Source organism: Sardina pilchardus, chromosome 3, assembly GCF_963854185.1.
Source record: "Sardina pilchardus chromosome 3, fSarPil1.1, whole genome shotgun sequence".
Lineage (NCBI taxonomy): Eukaryota > Metazoa > Chordata > Actinopteri > Clupeiformes > Clupeidae > Sardina > Sardina pilchardus.
This window is the reverse complement of record NC_084996.1, coordinates 12,563,081-12,585,893: the sequence shown is the minus strand read 5'-3', so window position 1 is coordinate 12,585,893 and position 22,813 is coordinate 12,563,081. Positions and strand designations below refer to the sequence as shown.

The 22,813-nt window shown below is 47.1% G+C and overlaps 2 protein-coding genes across 3 annotated transcripts; one reads left to right on the top strand and one right to left on the bottom strand.

The window, feature by feature from the left end:
• Positions 1–1,079: 1,079 nt before the first annotated feature.
• si:ch211-106h11.3 (CCN family member 1) lies at positions 1,080–13,692 on the top strand. Of its 2 annotated transcripts, none has more exons than XM_062531907.1 (5): positions 1,080–1,195; positions 7,091–7,304; positions 8,382–8,840; positions 9,617–9,795; positions 11,131–13,692. In XM_062531907.1, exons 1-5 carry the CDS (start codon positions 1,112–1,114, stop codon positions 11,434–11,436), a joined length of 1,242 nt encoding a protein of 413 aa, XP_062387891.1. In that variant the 5' UTR covers positions 1,080–1,111; the 3' UTR covers positions 11,437–13,692. The 2 variants fall into 2 exon arrangements, with proteins under 2 accessions (XP_062387891.1, XP_062387892.1); XM_062531908.1 differs by lacking the exon at positions 1,080–1,195 and adding an exon at positions 5,612–5,869.
• Positions 13,693–15,033: 1,341 nt separating this feature from the next.
• Positions 15,034–19,800, bottom strand: ddx39ab (DEAD (Asp-Glu-Ala-Asp) box polypeptide 39Ab). Its single transcript, XM_062531906.1, has 10 exons — positions 19,644–19,800; positions 18,158–18,366; positions 17,884–18,011; positions 17,363–17,639; positions 17,023–17,141; positions 16,563–16,694; positions 16,227–16,336; positions 15,955–16,099; positions 15,695–15,842; positions 15,034–15,255 (listed from the first exon to the last, which is right to left on the bottom strand). The coding sequence occupies exons 2-10, from the start codon at positions 18,363–18,365 to the stop codon at positions 15,239–15,241; spliced, it is 1,284 nt and encodes a 427-aa protein (XP_062387890.1). The 5' UTR covers position 18,366; positions 19,644–19,800; the 3' UTR covers positions 15,034–15,238.
• Positions 19,801–22,813: the final 3,013 nt, after the last annotated feature.

Sequence of the window (22,813 nt, the reverse complement as noted above, 5' to 3'; positions counted from 1 at the left end):
CCTGGCCTCCGGCCACCGCCCCTGTTCCGTGCTCTGGGCCTGCGGGGCGCGTCGTCGGCCAGCCTGCCCCCTCACAGGCGCCTGCGCTCCATGTTCCACCGGCCGCGGGCCGTGCTGCCTGACAGCAGCCATCACGGCGTCGGCGGCTCGTGGAAGGACTCGAGCGGAGAGCTCTTCACCTTTGGGGACGCGCACGTGAAGCCAGGCCCCCCGGAATCCTCCACCGTCGCCTGCGGCAGGGCGGCCCAGAAAAGAGTGCTGCTGAGGACTTGTAGCCACCCCGAGGTGCTAAGAAGTGACGAAGGAAAGGAAAGAGAAACACGGTCGCTCTCGCTGACCGGTATCAAATCGGAGGTTTGTCCTCCGCATTGTCCTCCAGTGCGCGCCCCGGTCAGAGGGGGCGGCCGGCGGAGCAGCAGCGTGCTCCCCGAGAGCTGGACCGAGCACAGCGGCTGGAGGAGAGAGAGGCCGCAGGCCGAGAGGAAGAGGAGGAGCAGAGGAAGGCCGTGGGACACGCGCAGGAGTGCGGCCGCCTCAGTGGCGCCGGAGGGACACCAGGAGGCAGGACTGTGCCAGTGGCTCCAAAGCCTGGGCTTTGGCGAGGACGAAAGGGCCCCTCCGTCGACCAATAGGAGGCGGAGCGCGCTCGGTGGCGAACTGCGGAGGTCGCACGTCGAGGAGCGACTGGCGGGGGGGCACAGAGGCGTGACGACCGAGACGGACACGCGGCAGACGCACCAGAGGCGGGACCGGCGCCCTCACTTCCTGCCCCCCATCCCGCAGAGCGCCTCCTCCTCCTGCTCCTCGTCGCTCCTGAACGTGCCCCTGCTCCTGCCCGAGAACTCGCCCCCGCCCTCCCGCAGCGTCTCGCCCGAGTGCCCCTGCTCGCCCCTGCCGGTGCCCCTGCTCGCCCACATCCCCCTCCCCCCACGCAGGAGGAGAGACTTCAAAACGCTCTTCTGATCGCCTCCGAATTCACGCCATTGGACTCTCCTTCATTCTTATTTAGTGTCATTTATACAGAGTATGTTGACCTTTGTGCCATTGTAGTCTGCCGTATTTGTACCATGCGCACGTTTGTAACACACTCTAAATCGGTGTCCCGTGGGAAATGAAGCGGGACAGTCAGACCAAGAGAGAGGCTTCTGAGGAAGAACTGCTTTGCTCAGAACTCACCAGCAGGGGGGGAACTGTGGTGAGTGCATCCAGGAGCTCCACTGCTCAAACAGAGGTGTGCTCTGTGTCCTGTGTGTGTGTGTGTGTGTGTGTGTGTGCATGTGTGTGTGTGTGTGTGTGTGTGCGTGTGTACGTGTGTGCGTGTGTGCGTGTGAGCGTGTGTGTGTGTGTGTGTGTGTGTGTGTGTGTGTGTGTGTGTGCGCGTGTGACAGAAGGTGGGGGTGTGGGAGTGAGCGGGAATGAGAGGATATGTGTGTGTGAATGTGTGAGAGAGAGTGAGTGCATGAGAGACTGTGGGTGTATGTTTGTCTTTGCTTGTGAAATTAGGTAAAAGGTGTGTGTGTATGAGGATGTATGTGTATGTGAGGATGTGTGTGTGTGTGTGTGTGTGTGTGTTGTGCTGTGCTGTTTTGCACATAAAATGTATGCATTTTATAGGTATGCTTGTTTCTATATGTCATGTTCAGGTTACATATACATGTTCGTGTATGGATGTGTGTATCTAGGTTAATAGTTCTATAGGTCTAAAGTTGTGCGTGTGTGAGTGTGTGTCTGCATGCGTGCCAACTGTATATGTTCTTGGCCTACGCTTGCAACGTTGTATGTGTTTGTGAGGTAGAGAGAGTGAGGGAAAGTTAGAGAGAGCGAGAGAGAGAGCGATGTGTGTCAACTAGCAGAACACACGCCTCTCAGTCCTCCCTCTTGCCGCTCGTTTATGTGTTTACACTTGCCAGCCGCCACCCCCCCCCCACCACCACCACCACCACCACCACCGACCTCCCCATGTTTGTGAGAGAGCCTCTTTTTTTCAGCCTGACCCCCTCTCCCTCCTACTGCCCCTGCCTACCCCCTCTACCAAACAAACATTGCACCGGAAATTGCAGGGATTTCTGGGATATCTGTGGGGTCCCGGTGGACAGAGGGGGGCTCAGGAGGGAACAAGAGGCGCTTTTCTGTCACACCTGGGCCTTGAGGGGCGGAGTGGGGAGGAGGTGTGCGTGTGTGCGTGTGTGTGTGTGTGTTTGTGTGTGTGTCTATGTGTGTGTGTGTGTGTGTGTGTTGGGCAGGGGGGGGGTTAGATGTAGGCGCTCTGGGCCGATAGGCTGGACTGGAGGGTGGGAACCTTGGACTCTGGGGCCTGGACTGAAGTAGGCCATTGAGTCGGCCCCGGGGAGCTCAGCCTTGACCTGCACCACGGCTGCCATCACAGGCCCCTCGACGGCCCGCCATTCAGCCTCCCGCACATCCCCTGGGCCTGGGAGTCAGTCGCTGTACGGCAGCCATAACTAGGGTGACCCTCCTGCTCCTCCTCCTCCTCCTCATCTTCCTCCTCTTCCTCCTCCTCCCACATTTTTCAATCTGCCAGTGGATGGTTAAAAAAGCCCAGTTGTTTGTATCCGCAGAGTGATTTGTGGCCTTGCAGCTTGGCCTCTTTCTCTCTTTCCCCTTTTTACTCCGCTATCTCACTTCCTCCCTATTCATTCCAAACAGCACATGGCGGATAAGGTAACAGCCACAGACAGATTTTATATCAGAGTGGCACAAAGGTAATTTGTCACTGCCGGGGCGTGTGCTGATTGTTTGTGCTAGAAGACAGGTGTTCTCTGGGTGTGTGGAGGGGGCAAGGGGGGATGAAGAGACTGGCCAGAGGGCTTTGTGTGCCTTTGTGCATTCCACATCCATTTATTATTCCATTTATACCGCATGATGTTATCAAACCTCCACGCCGAAGCCGCCATTCTCAGTGTCTTAATTACTGTGAGTAACGTCGGATTGAAGAAGTAATGCCTCAAGATATGTCGAGAGTTTGTATGAGGTGTGTGTGTGTGTTTCAGGTATGTGCCTGCCCTCTCCATCTCCTCCGTGCCTTACTCCCTGCTCTTATCCTGCCCCAGTCTGGGTGACTGTGTGTTTGGGGAGTCAACAGAGAAGTTCCTGTTCTAGGTTAAAAATAACTGTGGGACTGACATTCCTCTCTCTTTCCTCTTCTCTCTCCCTCTCTCTCTCTCTTTCTCATAATGTTCTTTTTCTGTTTCCTTTTCCTTTCTTGCTTTCTTTCTCTCCTTCTCCTTCCTCTCCTTCCCTCTCTCTGTCTCCGTCTCTCCCTCTTTTGTTTGCGTGATTGTCCTGGGACCTAAAACCTCCGGCCAGTGTTGTGTTGACTGATAAAATCTGGAACTGGTAGTGCTTGATTGGTGCTTTCATCGGTGGCGCTGACCTTATGTAATGGAATGTGCTTTTGCCTCCAAAGGTGTGTCACGACAGGTGTGTCAAGGGCTGCTTTTGCTTTGAGCAAACAGTCCACACCGATCCTCCTCTCTGTTTTTCCTCTCTGACTCCTTCTCCCCAACACCTCCTTTTCTGCTGCTATTCTCCCACCTCCCCAGCAACCCTTGCTTTGTGTCTTGTTTTCTCTCTTCTCCTTCCTCATTTCATCATATCACCCTTTTTTTCCCATTACCCTCTCATGCCACAGAGAAATATGGATGTTCCCCTTGTTGCTTTAAGAAAGGCTACCATTATGGCCCAATGTGAAAAGTGGAACAGCTTGTCAACTTTCCACAAAGTGACATGACAAAGCCAGTGACTCTCTCTCCCACCCTTTTTCGGTCTCTCTTTCGCTCGCTCACGCTCTCCCTTTCTCTCCCATCTGCAAGGCTGTTTGGTGTCGTGCCACTCCTCGGTCAGTCTTTCCCCTGGCTCAGAGAGTTAAGGCCCCCCTCTCTCTCATCCAAGGGCCTGCGCTGCTCTTTCCACAGCCTTGTTTTGGAGAGAGTGCGGCATTTGATGTGTTGGTCAGATTCGTCCGCCCACACCTTTCCCCCCACCACTCCGCGCGTGCACGCCCTTTCCCATTTCCACAGTAGGGCTCCTGGAGATTGCAGTGGATTTCCACTGTATTTCCACTTGAGAATGGTGCAAGAGCTCGTCAAAACAGGCCCGTCGGCTGCTGCAGTCATGGGGGAGGAGGGGGGTGGGTGAAGGTGTACTGTCACGTTCAGGTGGCCGGAGGTGAAGAGGTCAGACGTCAGTCAAAACGGGGAGAGGGCCGATGCCAAACCCCTGCTTGGCAGTATGGGCAGGTGTGCCTATGCTGAAACCGGGAAGTTGAAGCAGGGTGAAAGTATTTATTGATGGTTAGAGTGCGTGTACCTGTATGTGTGTGTATGTGTGTATGGTGAGCATGCGTGGGTGTGACTAAACTGGAAGGGACATGTCTATTGATGAGTCACTCATGCTCCTAGTTTTTGGAAAAACAAGTCTGGGAATAGGCAGAGTAGTGTCTGTCTGTGTGTGTGTGTGTGTAAATGTGTGTGTGTGCTTGAGAGGGAGAGCATGAGATCTTGTGTTTGGCTTGGGAGAATTTTCCCTTTTTTGCTCCTACAAGAGAGCAGAGCATCCTTTCCATGAACCCAATGCGTCACATATTTCACTGAAAGAACACGACAAACTGACAAGACGGTGATGTGTGGACATAGGAGACAGATGTGAAGCCCTAAGCTCTTGCCTAGATGACTGACAGACTGACTAAACGTGTGGGTGTTTGGATTTTGAATCGTCAAGGGGAAGTGATGCATGTCAGGTGCAGTCTTTGGCCGACGCAGGTGTGTCATCTTGAGTGTGTCTCAGGTGCGTGGCAGTGTGTTTGACCTTTCACTCGCCGCCCTTGCTCACACATGCTCGGAAGAGTAAACCACTGCCACTCACCTCCGGACGAAAGCGAGACAGCTGGAGCTGGATTAGACAGGTGGCGGACAGACCTGCCCAGTCAGATTGAGCCGTCCGACTTGGGCATGCGCCTGTGGAAAACGACGTGGTTAAAAAAGAGGCCAAGGATGGCAAGAGACAGATCTGTAATTGCAGTCATCATCCTGAGTTATGACTACGTTATATCGCACGGGAGTGCGTTCAGATTCAGCGGACTGGCAGACAGGGCCAGGAGGAGTGGGCTACTTTATCATCGTCTTTCTTCTCAAGTATTTTTATACAGAGTGGGGGGAGGAAATTCCTGGTTGTTTTCTATGGCGGTTCCCGTATTAATGTAGCCCGCACAGGCCAGCTGAGTATATTTATCTTGCCCTTCACAAAGCAGTGGCCGGACAGACATATGTGTATAAAAACGACTTTAAAGCATCAATAATATTTTTATTCAAACATAAATAAATAAACACCAAACGCCAGGTCCTCTTTGGAATGTAGTAATTCTGAATTTTTATGAATGAGTGCATTCATGTGTGACCACGCCCCAAATCCTTGCTAGCCGTTTTGGACATCCAACGCCCGCCCTTCCCCACCCCCTTTGGAATGCCCTGGCCACACGCCCGCATCTTAATTGGCCAGACGATTCAAGGTAGGCGGAGCTGAAGTAAAAAGACATGATCACAATATATAGCAGAGGTCAGAATTTAATCTGTGAAGTTTCAAGTATTGAGTTGTCCAACGAAGTTCAGCTAACTGTTACACCTGAAGCATCCAGCTACTGAGCAACATTTTTTCCCATTTCTAGTCCTACTGTAGCCATACTGGATTTGTGGATTACTGTACCTCCGAGGAATACAACTATTTATTTTACTTCTTTCATCCTTTTTGCCATCTATGAAGAAACGACTTGTGACATTTTGGCTATTGATTCACTGGCAGAATGAGGACGTCTATGGCACTTCTTGCGTTCATTTTGGCGATCTTTGCCACGGTGTGTAACTTCTATTTACAAATGTTTTGTTATTTTTTTCCGATGTACCGACTGTAAAATAGACACGTGTGTATATGCAGCGGCTATTTGTTGACACTAGCCCTTAAGTAACACGTTTCTGACAAGTTCACTTTTGTGGCAATTCAGTTGTTATCGTTTTCTTTCGCGTCTTCTTTCATGTGCACCTGCGATAACAAATGGTGACGCACTGAGTTTGTATCCTTCAAATTATGCTTACATTTACACCAGAGATTTTGAAATGTCAATTGAACCAAATTGTAGATGTTTTCATTCACATTAATTTAGTCTGTGGGACAAAAAGACAGATATTATATATTGATATGAAGATGCGCAAATTGTTTGGACTTTTTAGTGATGGTCTCAGCAGCCACGGACCCATGCTTTTTTTTTTTTAACGAGATAATGATTACAAACAGTTGAAACTGACATACATTCAGCCCTCAAAATAGACAGAGCGCGCTGCGCGGAAACAATTTAGACCCCTCAAATCTCCCACCGCAACGTCCCCTCCTCCATGCTTATACAATGGCTTTGCAGGAGCGGGATGGTCCAACTGTGGAGGCTCGCCGAAATCCTGTGATCTTAGCGCCATCTGAAACGGCCTGGGAGGAGCCTTGGGGTTCCATTGATTTTTGTCTTTCATCCTCTCTCGTGTCTCAGATGCCAAAAAGCTCACCCGGAGAGGTTTTGAAATAACTCGCAGGCTATGAGGCGGCACTCACAGTACTTCACAAAGGTGGTTTTAAAGGAATCGCCAGCAGCTGCTCTCTCTAGACTTTGTGAAATATGTCATCCTGACCCCCTCCCATTTGTTTGAATGGATATCTGTTGAATGAATCAGACTTTTAGTCTCTGTGTTAATAAGGATGGTGTTTCAGCTCACATTTCTGGAGAATATGGATCACTCCTAGAGTTGGCAGGGCAACTCAAGCTTGGCTCCTCAACTCCCTCCTTTATACTTTAAACTTAAAAAACAGATTACTATGTGGGGAAGAAATAATACTATTTATGACAGACGGGATTCGCAAAACCTTCCATTGTGAAGTGGGACACCGAAGACGGTCTCACCCGAAAATTATCTCAATAACAGCCTTAGACTCCGACTATACAGAAGATTTACTGTGTGTCCTACTTCTGTTTTTGAACATGTTTCAGAGCTCAAGTATAACCCTCTTTTCTCCTCGCTCCGTGTCCTTCCAGGTTCGTGCTGGATGCCCCGCTGTGTGTGAGTGCCCGGCAGCTCGCCCCTCATGCCCGCCTGGCGTGAGCATGGTGCGCGACGCCTGTGGCTGCTGCAAGGTATGCGCCGCCCAGCTCAACCAGGACTGCCACGCCATGCAGCCCTGCGACCACCACAAGGGCCTGGAGTGCAACTATGGCAACGACGTGGGCAGCACCCACGGCATCTGCAGGGGTGAGTGTGGCGCGAGTGTGAGCGCGAGACGAGACGAGACGAGAGAGAGGGGAGAGGGTTTATTTTGCTGGGGGAGCTTTCAGAATGCCAATGGACCGAAGCCTTGCAAGTGCCCTCATGGGCCTTTGGTTAGTGCCAGGTTCAGTCTTAATATAACTGGCTCAGTGTGACGTCTCATACACACAGAGACACAGACGCGCACACACACACACAGGCGCACATACACACACACACACACACACACACACACACACACACACACACACACACACCCACACACACACACACACACACACAAACGCACACACATGCACACAGTTGCGCGCACACACACACACACACACACACACACACACAGAGACATACACCCACACACACACACACACATACACATGCACACGCACGTATACACAACCGCACACACACACACACACACACACAAACGTGAGGACACACAAGCACACATACACACACACACACACACACACAAACACACAGGGCTATATTTATGGAAGTGAGGCTGATTCTATATAAAGAGGCCTATGTGGATTGATGTAGTGGAGCTTTTTTGAGGAGGTATGGGGTTTGGGAGAGAGTCCCACAGAGAGACTCGCAGAGCAAGAGCAACCTTGTAAACAAGACAAAATTCCTCTCCGTGTCAAGAAGAGAGGCTCCTTCATGAAGCCAGGGATAAGGTGTTTCTCTCTTTCATCTGCTTTCACCCTTTGCAGGCCCTTTTCTTCCCCCTTTTTCCAATCGTCAGTTCTACTTTTTCTAGTATTTTGAATGTTTGTTTCAGTCATCATGTCTTTCTTATGACTTTTTAATACTGCGCATTAAAGCCCCGATCCAGATTGTGTTATTGAGGATGTACATTTAAACCTTAGAGTCGAAATTAATCTCTTATTTTATTGCCTGTTTTTAATACTGCGGATCAAAGCCCGGATCCAGATTGTGTTTTTGAGGATGTACATTTAAACCGTCGAAATGAATGTCTTTGTCCGTGAGAGATGTTATTATCTTAAGACGTCAGCAGGACAAACCCGTCTAATATTCCGTTCCGTGTTTGACTTTCAGCTAAGCTGGAGGGCCGCTCGTGCGAGTACAGCGGCCGGATGTACCAGAACGGGGAGAACTTCCGCGCCGGCTGCAAGCACCAGTGCACGTGCGTGGACGGGGCGGTGGGCTGCGTGCCCCTCTGCCCCACTCACCTGCCCCTGGCCTCGCCCTCGTGCCCGGCCCCGCGCCTCGTCAGGGTGCCCGGCCAGTGCTGCCCGAGCCTGGACTGCCACAAGGGCTCGTCGGTGCTGCCCCCCGTGGTCAGGAAGCCCGACCCTCCGCCTTTCTTCTTCCCGGGCCTCCTGCCCTACCCCAAGCAGTACCCAGAGCCCTCTTACCCCAAGCCGTACCCAGAGCCCTCTTACCCCAAGCAGTACTTCAAGCGCTTCCCGCACAAGGCCAAGGACACCCTGAGCAACGAGCTGATGGAGGAGGGGAAGAGGTGGGACAAGCCGCACAGTCACAAGCACCTGGCCGGTGAGCAGAAGCAGGAGGAGAGGAGAGGAGGGTGGAGTGGATTAGGATGGGGGTGGGAGGGTGGGAGGGCTGCTGTCGCCAACGTTGCTGCCGTCTGCCGCCTGTTTCTTGTCCTCTCTGGCGCGTGGCCTGTTTGTGCACGAGCGAGCGGACGGAGGGCACAATCGACCCCACTGTGGGCCGGGGTCGTTTCTCCCCTCCGCGCGCCGCTTCCCTCCTCTGTGTGTCCGTGTTGGAGCCGCCTGTGTGCGCCCCAGCCGTTTCCACTGAATCTTTAGGCACTAGCAACACTCACTCCCTCACACACACACACGCACACACACACACACACACACACACACTCTCTTTCTCTCTCTCGCTCTCTCTCTCACACACACAAACACACACACACACACACACACACACACACGCACAAACATACACACACACACAAACACACACATACGCACACACACACACGCACACATATACAGTCGGTTCTCTCACACAGCACATACTTCAGTCGACCACCTTTTTTCTCCACTCTCTAATCACCCACTCTATGCGTCAGTGTTGCCAGTTCTGTGAATGGTGCCTGTGTGCTTACTTGCTTACTTACTAATGGCCTTGCCTTGCGCTTACCCTATCTTATGCCTACTTGCCCTATCGCTCTCTCTCTCTCTCCCCCTCTCTCTCTCTCTCTCTCCCTCTCACACAATCTGTCTGTTAATGCCTTGCCCACATCCTGACGCCCACGACGTCTCACTCCTTTGTTTGTTTCTCCTTGGCGACTCTAGCATGGAGGCAGGAGGGGAAGCAGTGTGTGGTCCAGACGACCAACTGGTCCCAGTGCTCGCGCAGCTGTGGCATGGGCGTCTCCTCGCGGGTCACCAACAACAATGCCCAGTGCAAGCTGGTCAAGGAGACCCGCCTGTGCAACATCCGACCCTGCAGCTCCATGTCTCTCCCCATTAAGGTAACGACATGTGCTTGAGTGTGTGTGCATGTGTGTATGTGTGTGTGTGTTTATTTCTGTTGATAGACTCTTCCCATGTAGAGCCTTCCCATCCCTGTTGTCATTGATCTGTGACCGTGTTGTCAGAAACCAGAGAGAGAGATGAGGTGTGCGTGTGAGGAGTGTGGGTGGGAGGCAATAGATAGAAAGAGAATCTTTATAGTCAATTCTGCCGAGGACAGAGTTGGCACTGTTGCGCTCGTATCTCGGGCTAGTGTCAACATACTCTGGAAGAGCGGACGGAATTAGCATGTCTTTTGGAGAGGCCAAAAAGCAACACCCTTGCCTGCCCCGTTTGGAATCTGCTTGGCCGGGAAAACCAGACACTCCTAATGAGGGTTGGTGCAGATAGCCCCTAAGGTTGACCCATTGGGAGTTGGGGTATTATTAATATCCCAGAATTCATAGCACTCCAGTCCTCTGGGTTTCTGGCGACAGCCCATTCTATTAGGAGCTGTCAATGTGGAAGCTGACGGGTCATGCAGTTCAACGTCGACAAGCGATACCCTCAGAACACAAGAGCCGGATGTTAGGGAATGTTAGAGAATGTTGGGGGAACAGCACAGTCTCGTTCATTTCTGCATGGGTTTCCTCAGAAGCAGCAGTGGTGTACAGGCCTACAGGGACAGAACCCTGGTGGCTCGCCACATTTATGGGCCAGTAGACAAAAAGTATATTAAGTCGTTACTTGCCCTGTCTGTTTCACTACTGGCCCTCTGGATGATGCTCGCAGGTCGGACTGAATGCCTTCCCCAGTATGCCCCTGGCTGTCGGGCTCATAGGTGACATGTGGTCACTTCCATGCTGTTTGCACTTGTCCATCTTTGTGTCTCTCTGAGTTATTTAACAGCTTTGCAGCCGCAAGTCGACTCTGAGCTCTGTGTTGATGCACCTGTTCCACGGGACGTGTCAATGCCTTCAGAGCTGGCCTGGTATTAGCATGGGGATTAGAAGCTTCGGAGTATTTGGTTTGGGGCTTTCATCTGATGCCATGCCTCTTGTGCATTTGAAAGGAATTTTCTTCCCATTTTTGGGATGCGGCTTTTGTAGGGAGCCATATTAAAGCCAAAAACAGTGGTTTTAACCACTGGATGTCATTGCATTTCAGCTATTCCTTAAATGTGTTGTGGTCTACACATAAGAGAAATGTAATACCAAGTGTCTCCATCCTCATTAATAGTAGTTAAAGGTGATTGCACTTTAGATGGTAATAACTGTGAAAAAGGTTACACTTGAAATGGCTAGTGAAAGGCAGGTGGAAAGATATGTAATCAATCCGTATCCATCTCTCAACAGAAGGGGCGGAAGTGCTCGCGTACCCAGAAGGCCCCAGAGCCCCTGCGTCTGCACTACGCCGGCTGTCGGAGCGTCCGCCTCTACCGGCCCAACTACTGCGGTGTGTGCCTGGACGGACGCTGCTGCTCGCCGCGTCGCACGCGCACCGCCGCCGTGCGCTTCTCCTGCACGGACGGCGAGCGCTTCGAGCGGTCCGTCATGTTTGTGCAGTCCTGCAAGTGCAGCGACGAGTGCAGCCACCTCAACGAGGCCGCCCTGCCGCCCCAGCGCTGGCTCTACGGCGACACACACAAGTTCATCGACTAGTTCTGCACCTTCGCTTTTTATTTTAACCTCCCTCTATCTCTGTCTCTCTCTATCGCCCCTTCCTTACCCAGCCAACCTCCCCACACCCTGATAGAGTAGCGGTTCCAAGTGTACTTCCCAAGTAGATGCTAGCCCGAGGCTCAGATGGCCTCAACTCCTAAGGGTGTCTGATCCACAGGAGGAAAGGGAGAGTTACGTTTTTTTCCGAGTTTCAAGTCCGATCCTCCCTTTTGCTCAGATCTAGTGGATTAGTGCTGGCCTTAGATTAGACGCCCGTGTCCAACACGGTTTGATAGGGATCGCCACAAGAGCCCCGCGTGTATATAGCTAGCCGTGGATTCTGCGAGCCGCCATTTTTATCTCCCTACTAAAAAAAACAAAACAAGCAGTGGCAACGCGCTCTGTGACTGAAGTGACATGGGACGGGGGAAACGATATGATTTGGCAGCAAAAAGACGTGGTGAAAAATCCAGATTCTCAGAGGACTCGCAAAACAGCGGCCGCATAAAGGCCCCAGTGGACTGGTGGAGTGAAAGACTGGGGTTCGCTTTTCATGCTGAATGTGAGCAGGCGCTAAACCCTTCAGTGGCAACGAGTATTTTCATCCAGACAGTGTGGGGAAGAGAAAAGATGCACAGGCTGACTGTGTGAGACTTGTCTTCCAAAGGAGACGAGGGACTTTAAACATGGACCGAGACAGCCAAGGGGAAACCAAGATGGATGAGGAGGCGTCTTCCCTTTTATTTTCGAGGAAGTCTTCTTTTGCCTCTTATTTATGCTAGGCTATTTATTGTTTTGACAGATGAAATGACAAGCCTTTAAAAAAAAAAAAAAAGCAGATGATGAGCCTCTGGTTGGGAAACAGTTGACTGTGAAGGAGTGTAAGAACATTCTTTGACCAGTAGCCCTCTAGTGTTTCCTCAAGAGCGGTAGGACATGGGCCAGCCAACGATGAAAGAGTATCTCATACTCGACAACGGGACTGAACCTTCTCCTCTTTTTTAGAGATTTGTCTGAGGCAAAGTTCCAAAGCCTAAAGATATCTTCACCTTCAACCCCATCCATTTTGTATCCCAACAATGGTGCACTTGGTCTAGAGAGACTTATGACAAGCGCCTAAAGACCATCTCGTGGAGTCTTGGCACCAAAACGTCAACTTGGTAACTCCGACAAATTACAATGCTGAAATTTTGGGGGTAGTGAGGAGCCCGGCAACCCTCTGGTTTGCTGTAAAAATACATTTTAAAACACCAGCATCAGACATAAACATGTAATTTGGGACTAGCGGGTGGGACTTTTCTGGATTCGATCTGGCCTCTAATCTTGCAACTGATGCAAAAAATCAAGAGACCTAAACTCTTGTTTGAGTTGCTGCTTGCCTCTTGTGGTCTCCATGTATGCCATTTGGCAGTGTTAGATGAGATGTTGAGTGTGACATCATTCTCATTAAAGCCATGGGAGCCAACTTAAGGCAACAAAATGTGGGTTTGAGCCTGGAACTCGGGATATCTCCAGCGACCTCAAAAACACCCCCACTCCCCCAAATGACTAGCTTTGATTTTAGCCATTAGCAGGCATTTGCAGTGCGCACTGGTATTAATCTGTTAGCTGTATGGTGCAATAATAAGAAGAGCATCAACTTAATTTACACGCGACAAGTTTAGCATTCATGCAGCCTGGCCCTTTTGAAGACTTGGGCCAAGCTTTGGGACAGAGAGGAGACGTACAGATGTTCATGCACCTTACCGGACTTGTGTCTGACCACAGCTGGCTTGATATGCCACAGGAATAAGAGTTGGCAGCATTTTTTTCATTGAAATATATATTTGTTACAATGTGCAGTGTTGTTCAGATATCAAGAAGCAAACCATTATGTTATGAGGACAGAAGTTGCAGCTATATTTAACCAAATGTTTTCGGAGTTATTTTGGCAGTTGTGCTTTTTTTCTGTTCATGTGGGTCTAATGATTTCTAAATAAAGAAAAAAAAAAGTGGCATTGTGGAATATTTGGGAGCAAAGAAACACATTTTAATAGAAATCCTAAACAGCCTATATATTTTTATTGTGATAGTGTGTTTCTTTTCCTTTGTTGAATTCCAAAATCATTTTTACAAATTCCATTGTGTTTTCTTTTTGAGGGTAGAATTCTCCAACAAATTAAAATATGACAATTTATTGATGCAGTAGTGAAGGGTTTACATTTAATTTCAGTGAAATCTAGAAATAAATGTCATTGCAAATAATCTGCTTTAAATAAAAATGAAAATGTTTGTTTATGTGTCCGTTTTCTTTGATATTATAATACACCTGTACCAGTTTAGTCCATTTTGCTAATAACGGCATTTCATTTTAAACCTGTGTATTTGTTGTTCTTCCCACTTGCCGTAGGGCTTCAGCAACCACACAAGAGTGAATGGGACAAGAGCACCTGTTAGGCTATAGATAGTAAGGGGAAGTATCGTGACAACTATGCAGGCAGTATAAACTCCGAGTGTGGGATTCTATATTTGGGGAGAGCTATAACCTCTTCATTCCAACACGTTTTTTTCGCTCTTATGTAACATAATGAAATATTTACAAGTAAGCCCAGACACGTAGAGTAAACAGACGTGATTATGTTAGAGCTGCTTTATTACATGCATCATTGTGCATACTTGATGGTTAACAATCTCAGCAGTCGTGTTGCAAGCTGATCTAGTTTACTGTACGTGAGCTCAGGTCAGGTCACCACTGATATGAACGAGTTTAAAACACAGGCACCGATGTCCAGCAATGTTGTCATGTGAAGACAGCAAAAGCCTCTGATGAAAAGGCTAGCCTTTCCGAAGACAGAGCTCAGTCGACCTGGTATAAAAAAAATATCAGTACCTGGTATACCGAAATATCAGTAACTTTGAATTAGTAGAGCATAAAAGCATCCACAGCACTAACGGATTAAAAATATTTTAGTTTTAGAGCAGTGTGCAGGGTTTGGATTTTGACCTAATATTTCTTTACATATGGTCAACTTTGTATGCAACGTCATGTGTAAACATTTCCAGATTTTCCAAGACCATCACCCAAATCTGTATACTTTTCCCCAAGTCTGGAGAGCATCCATTAACAAACTGCAGACACTTTGGACCTGCACTAACATCCAGTCAGGTCATATCTTCCTTAGCCACACATTTGTTATTTTAGTGGTGGTGTGCTAGCTTGTGTGAGGAAAACTTTTAAATCACATTACACTCAGAAATACTCCAATTAACCACCCAGAATAATGAGCATAACACCCAATTAAAGTGTCTAAGGAGATCTGGCAAAGGTTTAGGCTAACTGGTAAGTTATAAGTACCTCAAAAGGCATGCAGACAACCAACACATTTGGCACGGAACACTGAATAGCATGCCAACTGGTGCCTTATGGTGAGACCGCACTGTGAAGGCCTTTCACAGTTTTGGGGTGGCCTACACCAGACCACAAAGTAGTACACAGCTTGGTCTTCACATGACAACGTGCCATCATATTTAATTAGGAAAGGATGCCTAAAGGCATTAGACATTAGCTTAAAATACACTTTGGGTCACTGGAGAGAATAGGCAAAGACAGCCAAGCCATTATGGTGTATAAAAACTTTTAATTCCAACGACAAATAAACACAATTGGCACATTTAGAAATAAAAGCATTAGGAGACCAAATAAAGTTAAAACTGTAGAACAGAATGGAGCTTGATTTAAAAAAGAAAAAAAATAAAGAAAACAAAAAAAACAAGAACAAGGGAGCGACTGAGAGCCTGGAGCATTTCCACAACACGTAACAACTCATCTGGACTGGTCAACTGCAGAGAGGGGAGACAACAGGAGGACACATGGTGAGAGAACAGCTGGACATTCCTGCATTTCAGTGTTGACATGAGATTCAAAGGGCCATCCATCCACAAACATTCTCTGGTTACCACACATTCTGGTTAAAGCCACGTGGCAAGCACATTATACAACAGCCTATTAAGAACAATTATTAGAGCACACAGGACTTGTCTACAGCACAGTTGGTTAAATGGGACTCAAAGATTAAGTTCATACAGTTTCTTACTCTGATTCTCTGCTGGAATGCCTTCACTTTGTTCTCTGCTATAATACCCAACAGTCTAACTCCAATAAATTCAATTTTTTTCCTGAACAACAATGGCCATCAAGAGCCATGAACCCATTCTGTCAGTCGCCATGTCGTGCAACTGGAATAAACCCCCATCTCTGATTATAAACACAAAAACTTACTGTATGATGAGATGTCAATCTCATCTGGCAGCTCAGCAACGTTGACTTCAAAACGGTCTTGCACATCATTCAGTGTCTTGGCGTCAGTCTCGTCAGACACAAAGGTTACAGCCAAGCCCTTCGTGCCAAATCTGCCTGCACGGGCCACCTGGGGGAACAAGTAAAGGTTAGCTCAGAAGCAAAACTTAAGGTCGGTTATGCTTTAGTCTCCAAATGTTTAGGGGTTACATCCCACTGTTTTCTTTTCTTTGAGGACGTACTCTGTGCAGGTAAGTGTCTGAGTCCTCTGGCATGTCGTAGTTGAACACGATGTTGACCCGCTCGATATCCATCCCCCGACCAAACAGGTTGGTGGCCACCAGTATCCGTCTCTGGAAGTCCTTGAACTGCTGGTACCGGGACAGCCTGGGGATAATGGGGTCAAATGAACCGTTGATGAGTCATGCTGAGCAACTTGTCAACACATTTGTAAAAGCGAGGTCTGAGTATTTTAAGGATGGGGGGGGGGGGGGGTATTGGCAGTCTGACTGACCTTTCAGCCTGGACCATGCTGCTGTGGATGGCAATGGCAGGGAAGTTCTGCTCCACCAGCAGCTGGGCGAGAGCCATGCAGCGCTGCACAGACTTCACAAAGATCACCACCTGCAGGCAGAGATGGAAATTACAGCAAAACAATTCGGCAAAGCAGAGACCACAGAACAGTGAACCAGTTACTGTTGATGGTGAGAGTGAAATACCTGCTGGAAACCCATCTAGTTTGCACATTTGATAGTTCACAAATTCCTTAAAACCAAAATGTTATGCTACATTCTAACACTACATACTGCCCATTATTCATCCCCAAACTAGTAAAATTTTTCCTTCCTACCTGGTTAAACTCCAGCACATCCAGAAGGTCGAAGAGCTTGCGGTTTTTCTCGCTGTCCTTCAGCTTGCAGTAGTACTGCTGCAGGCCATGCAGAGTAAGCTTGGTCTCATCATCCACAAACACCTCCATGGGCTGAAAGGAGATAAATAAGGCCCATTAGGCAAGGACACAGCATAGGATAAGCAGTCAAAAGTATGGCACAATATACCATGACATGATTAAACATTAAAACCTATACAATTTAAAAAGGGTTCAACTGGTCATGAGCCCATACAGTAGTTTCCTGTGTAAGCCGCAGGACAGTGTTTTATGCAAGTTAAAAGAAATACCATATTAACTGCCCCCGTGTATTAACCTCATAGCTGAAGAAATTTTGCAATATAACTATTTGCAGCGGGTAATAGTTGGGAAATTACGGTATATTATTTAGAAAGTTGGGAGTAGAGGCCACATCACTTACATCCTGCATGAACTTGCGGCAGACGGGTCGGATCTCTTTGCTTAGTGTAGCGCTGAACATCATGACCTGCTTCTCGTGGGGTGTGAGCCGGAAAATCTCCTGCACGTCACGCCTCATGTCTGTGGGAGGATCACAAAGACGGGAGTACATCAAATCCCTGGCCTTTAAAAGCACATCAATTGTAATCATCGCAATCATTAAAATGACATCAACGATGGCTACTTTTTCCTTTGATAGCAACCAGTCCTATCTGGTTCACAATCACAAAATGGCTACTACCAGTGATTACTAAACTATTTTGCGCCACTGTAACATACTGGGGGTAGCAATTCCATCTTACCCAGCTGCTCCAACATCTTATCACACTCATCCAGGACAAAGTGTTTGACATTCTTCAGACTGAGGGTCTTGTTGCGAATGAGGGCGAGGGTACGGCCAGGTGTGCCCACCACGATGTGGGGACAGTTCTTGCGGAGGACCTCCTCGTCCTTCTTGATGGACAGGCCGCCGAAGAACACGGCGCATTTCACGCTGGACATGTATTTGGAGAAGCGCTCGTACTCTTTGCTGATCTGGAAAGCCAACTCGCGTGTGTGGCACATCACAAGGACTGACACCTGGGAGAGAGATGGCAAAAGGGAAAATGTAAACTTAACAATTGAGCAGTGGGAACATTCAAATGGTAAACTTTGCCCAAACAGCACATCATCCCCTGGAGGTTCAGATATTTTTTTTTATTTCAGCTATTACAACAACCAATCTATAAATATTAAGTTTGATTATTGAACAAAGACTTAAAACACTAACGCAATGGAGTACACAAACTCTAAATAAACAACACATAACCATCTTGTTTCTCACCTGTCCATCAACAGGCTCTATCTGCTGTAGTGTAGCAAGAACAAACACGGCTGTCTTTCCCATACCAGACTTGGCCTGGCACAAAATATCCATACCCAGAATGGCCTGAGGGATACACTCATGCTGGACTGAAAGAGAGAAGCAGAATGCAGGTGCTTGACATGTCCTGGACACAAAAAGGCAAGTCCTCCTCACTCAATCAATGTCAGGTACAGCAAATCATTTTAAAAAAGTCCTCAAACGTGCGTCACTCATCGAGTCCCGCTCATCCTACCTTCAGACGGATGCTCAAAACCGCAGTCCACGATAGCGCGGAGCAGCTCAGGCTTGAGCAGGAAGTCCCTGAAGCCGGAGCTGTGGATGGAAACGTAGGAGCCCTTCACCTCCTTCTTGCCCGCAGGAGCGGCGCTCTCTGGGGCTACCTGCTGCTCCTCATCATCTTCGTAGTCGAGCAGCTCGTTGTCAACATCGTTCTCAGCCATGCTACAAGATGAATGAGAGGGGTTAATGGGGAAGACAAATTCTCCTAAAACAATACTGCCTTCACAAAACAGAGGACATTTTCAAGTGTCCTCTTAATGGCTTTTGTTCCATGTCCATTGGTTAATGGTACATCAAAATTGCAGGACAATAGTAGCAAGAGTAGTAGCCCTAGTACCACATATGCAGTACATTCAGATGGTAATTCAAGCAAGCGTGGTGTTACCGAGGTGTTACAGAAACTCATAACATGAATCATTAGTAATGAAGCTGTACATTGTGTGAACAAAGGACGGTCCTTTTTAATAATAGATAAAAAAGATAGTAGATGAACAATACTGCATACCAACTAAATAACTAGAAACACTGGAGAGTCATTGCACACCAAAGTTCACAAATGCTAAGTTCAGCAGAACCTGTACACAAACTTGAACAACTTGTTCGTTACCAAACAGCTGCACTCTAGACGCATGCACAACATCAACTATTCCAACAGTAAATGTACAAAATAGCCTATTTCAAATTAGATGTCATCTTCATTCAGGTACAGTGCCGCGCTAAATTCAAAGGACATTGCACTTGTAGGAGATACCTGTAAATGGCGCTCAGCTGATGTAGCTTCCGACTGCGTTCAACCCGCGTTTAGGTTAGCAAAGCTAACTCTGGCTAGCTGCTAATCAAGCTAGGCTAGACAGCTAACCGCGTTAGCAAAGACGCGCTCTTAATCTGCGTTAACGGTAAAGCATTCGTAAAAACATTAGTGTTGCTGAACACAAGTGATAGTTTTACCAAGTACAGTTGTTGTAAATCAAACTAGTCCAAACCAACTTTACAGGAGGAAACAGAATTGTCTAACGCTAACGTTACTCGCGCCTGGCCTATCGGACGTAAAGGGACAATAGGACCCTGCAACGTCCCTTGTTGCTCGAAGGCTCAATGGTTAGTCCCAAAGTTCGCCACATTCAGAAAATCATACTAGAGTTTCGGATTAAGGGCCTTTACAGCTGGATTATAAATCAGTAAACACATTAATTTCAAGTTATTTACTATTCATCTCGGTACTTGGAAATCAACTAACGTTAGAGTATGAAAGCTAGTCAGCTAATTTATAATGTTTCTCTTAGCTAATTTTCCACGATTAGCTAACCAGCGATTCGTTTCTTAGTCGTGTGGTAGCTATGTTAAACTAAAATTTAACTGCGTAATAACAATTTGAACAGTAAACAATTAGGTACACAGACGACATCGAACAATGAGGGTAAACAAATAACAAATCTTACCTTGTTGGGACACAAAACTTCTCAAGACTGGCTAACGAGACTGACTCAATGAATCAAAACCGCATGTGCAAGCGGTAGGCCTAACAGTTTATACCGCCTTCCGGAAGATCCGCCTCCAGTAGATACAACAATGCTATTGGTTATTGGAGATGCTCGTATCGACCTGTTCAACTATCCAACTATTCAAGAAGTGGGATGGGTTGTTGCGTCCCCATGAAGCCTGGGAGTACCCATACGAGCCTTTGGTAAATTTGGGATACTAGAGAAGTGCCCGTTCAAATCTTTTAGGTCTATGGTTCAAACATGTTGTCTCTGTAGAAACCCGTGGCCCAATTACATGTTCGCAGGTAGGTCTGCTTTAAAGGGGAATTTTGTAGGTCCTCATCCACCCTATTTACATGGCATGTTCCATAAAATGATTAAAGATATCGAGGATATGTATAATTAATAATAGTTTACTTTCTCCTGGACTGTTGTGTGAGACAAGAACCGCACAAGGTTTACAGGATGTTGCAGCTGCCCAAGGCTATGTTCTGTTTGAGTGTGTTATGTGTATAGGCTACAGCTGTGTGAATGCATGCAAAATTGAATTTGAAGTGTATGATCGCATATTCTGTATAGTTTACTCATAGTTTTTACTTTTACCTTCTCAATAAATGGCCACCATCATTTCCTAGGAGTAGCATAGGCTAGTGCATGCTTGGTGTGTAGACTCAGAGATGATAGAATTTAATGCTTACTGCATCATGTGTATGCATTTCATGACTGTTGTAGGCTGTGTTACTTTGCCAGGGTGTGAATATGTCTGTAGCTCAGTGTCAGCGTTAAATTGTGTGTAGATGTGATCTTTGTCTCACTTTGCCTGAACCCCCAGTTAGTAAAGGTTTTGGGAGCACCCACATGGAATCACACACATTATAAACAAATGAAGAGCTCTTTTCCAAAACATTATAAATCCATTTTGAAAACATTAATAAATCATGTTATGTAACTCAGGTTATATCAACAGAGGTGCAATTGTGATACTTCTATTGAGTGAAGATCAATCAAATAACAATAACAATTGCAGTTTCACTGAAACTAGCTGGAAAACAACATTAAAAAAAAATCATGAAAATGTTAGCTGGCCTACCTGTTTATGTATTAAGATCACTTCAGCTGATTCAGAATGTTGCAGCACGCCTCAATCAGCCAAAGAGTAAGACATGTAACTCCTCTCTTATTTACTCCACTGGCTTAGTGGCCATAATTAAATTTAAATCTCTTAGTTTAGCTTAGGACACTGACTGGATCTGCTCCCTGCTACTTGAATTCAATGATCCAAGGTTTATATTCCCAACCGCCCACTACGGTCTTCCGACGCATCTGATATTGACTAGCTGTAAACTCTGGGTCAAATTCAAGATTTTTTGATCAGTGCAGTGGTTCCATGTTGGTGGAATGAGTTGTCCATACTCTTCGTCCTAACAATAGTTTTGAATCTTTCAAGAGGGATCTTAAGGCATCAATATGCTAGTTTCTTATGATTATGGTTTGTATAGTGTTGTTTTGTTCTCATTAGGCCATTGATTAAATTGATATTGTTGTAACGCGACACAGTAACACCGGAACACATGAAACTTGGTGGGCATGTAGCCCGAGGAGACTTTTACGGAAAAAAATTGTGTCGTCCCTGGGGGCCACTCCACCCCCGCGCTGGCCCCCCCGAAACCCAAAAATGGCATTTTTTCCTAAATAACTACCTGAACCGTGACACTGAGGATGACGAAATGTTTATGGTATGTTAGTCTCAAGAGCCCGCATCAACTTAGCTTGCAACCAGTCATTTGTGATTTGTGACCCTCCTAGTAAAAATTAAAATGCAATATTATATTGCTTCTTCAGAAATGTTATGAACTGCACCAAATTTCATGTGTATGATTAACCTGACATCCTCTGGGAGTATGCCAAGTTTTGTGGAATTTCATCCATGGGGAGCCTATAAAATAAATCAATTTATGTACATTTAGTGACTGTACACCCAATGGCCTGCAGATGCAGCTTTTGAGGGAAGGGTAGCTGGTCAAGAATGACACATAGACCTACTCACACACACGCACAGATACACATACATCCACAGATTCCACACATGCACACACACATACACACACACACACACCGACACACGCAGACACACACACACGCACACTCACACACACACACACACACACACACACTGACACACTATGCACAAAGGCAAACTCACACATGGACACACTCATTTCTTTACACATGAGCTAGAAGAGTAGGAGATATGTGCATACAAATTGCACAAATAGGAGATACAGGAGAGTTGACAAACGTAACTTATTTTTGTGGAGTGAATGTGCAGAACTGAGCTGCGGTCATATTGTGAAGAGGTGCTTCTAGTCTTTTTGTCTTACAAAGAACTGAAATTAGCCCTCAAGATTGAGTTTGAAAAACAATCAAAAAGTATTTATTATCAATGCTGAAGACTTCTTTAATCAGTTCTTATGCATCCTCCTCTGCTGTGGATGATTTCCTCCAACAACAAAATCTGAACTGGCTGGCCATGGCCCTCTCCTGTCTTGCTCTCTTCTTCTCCAGTTTTTCGGCCTCCTTTCTCTCCTTAGCTTCCTTTCTTTGCTTTTCCTTCAGCTCAGCCTTCAGAACGTTCTCCAGTGCTTTCTTGGTCTTTTCGGCCACCTTCACCTTCTTTTTAATAAGCGCAGCCCTAATCATCTCCTGCTTTTTAAGGGTTTCGATCATGTGACGCCCTCCCTGACACCTAAGGGCACCACAATCCATTGACTGTTTAAAAAAAGGCCTGAAGACATTTCTTTTTTAGCAAAGCTTTTGGTCCCTTTTAGATGTTCTTAAACCTTTTTCTTTTTTCCTTTTTCCATTTTTGCTCATCTTATTTTTTTAACCTGTACCACTTTGAGATCACTGATGTAAAGTGCATTATAAATAAAATGTATTATTATTATTATTTAATGTTGTCTGACTACTCTGGCCTGTTTACTAAGGCCAGACATTTTTTTCACAGGTATGGTAGAGCAAATCATGTATCTGCCCCTCCTGTCTGTGGTACTACTGAGTAATGAGCAAGGACCAAGGACTCGGACATGGCTTGGACATAGGTTAGCCTGACAGTTCATAAATGGAGA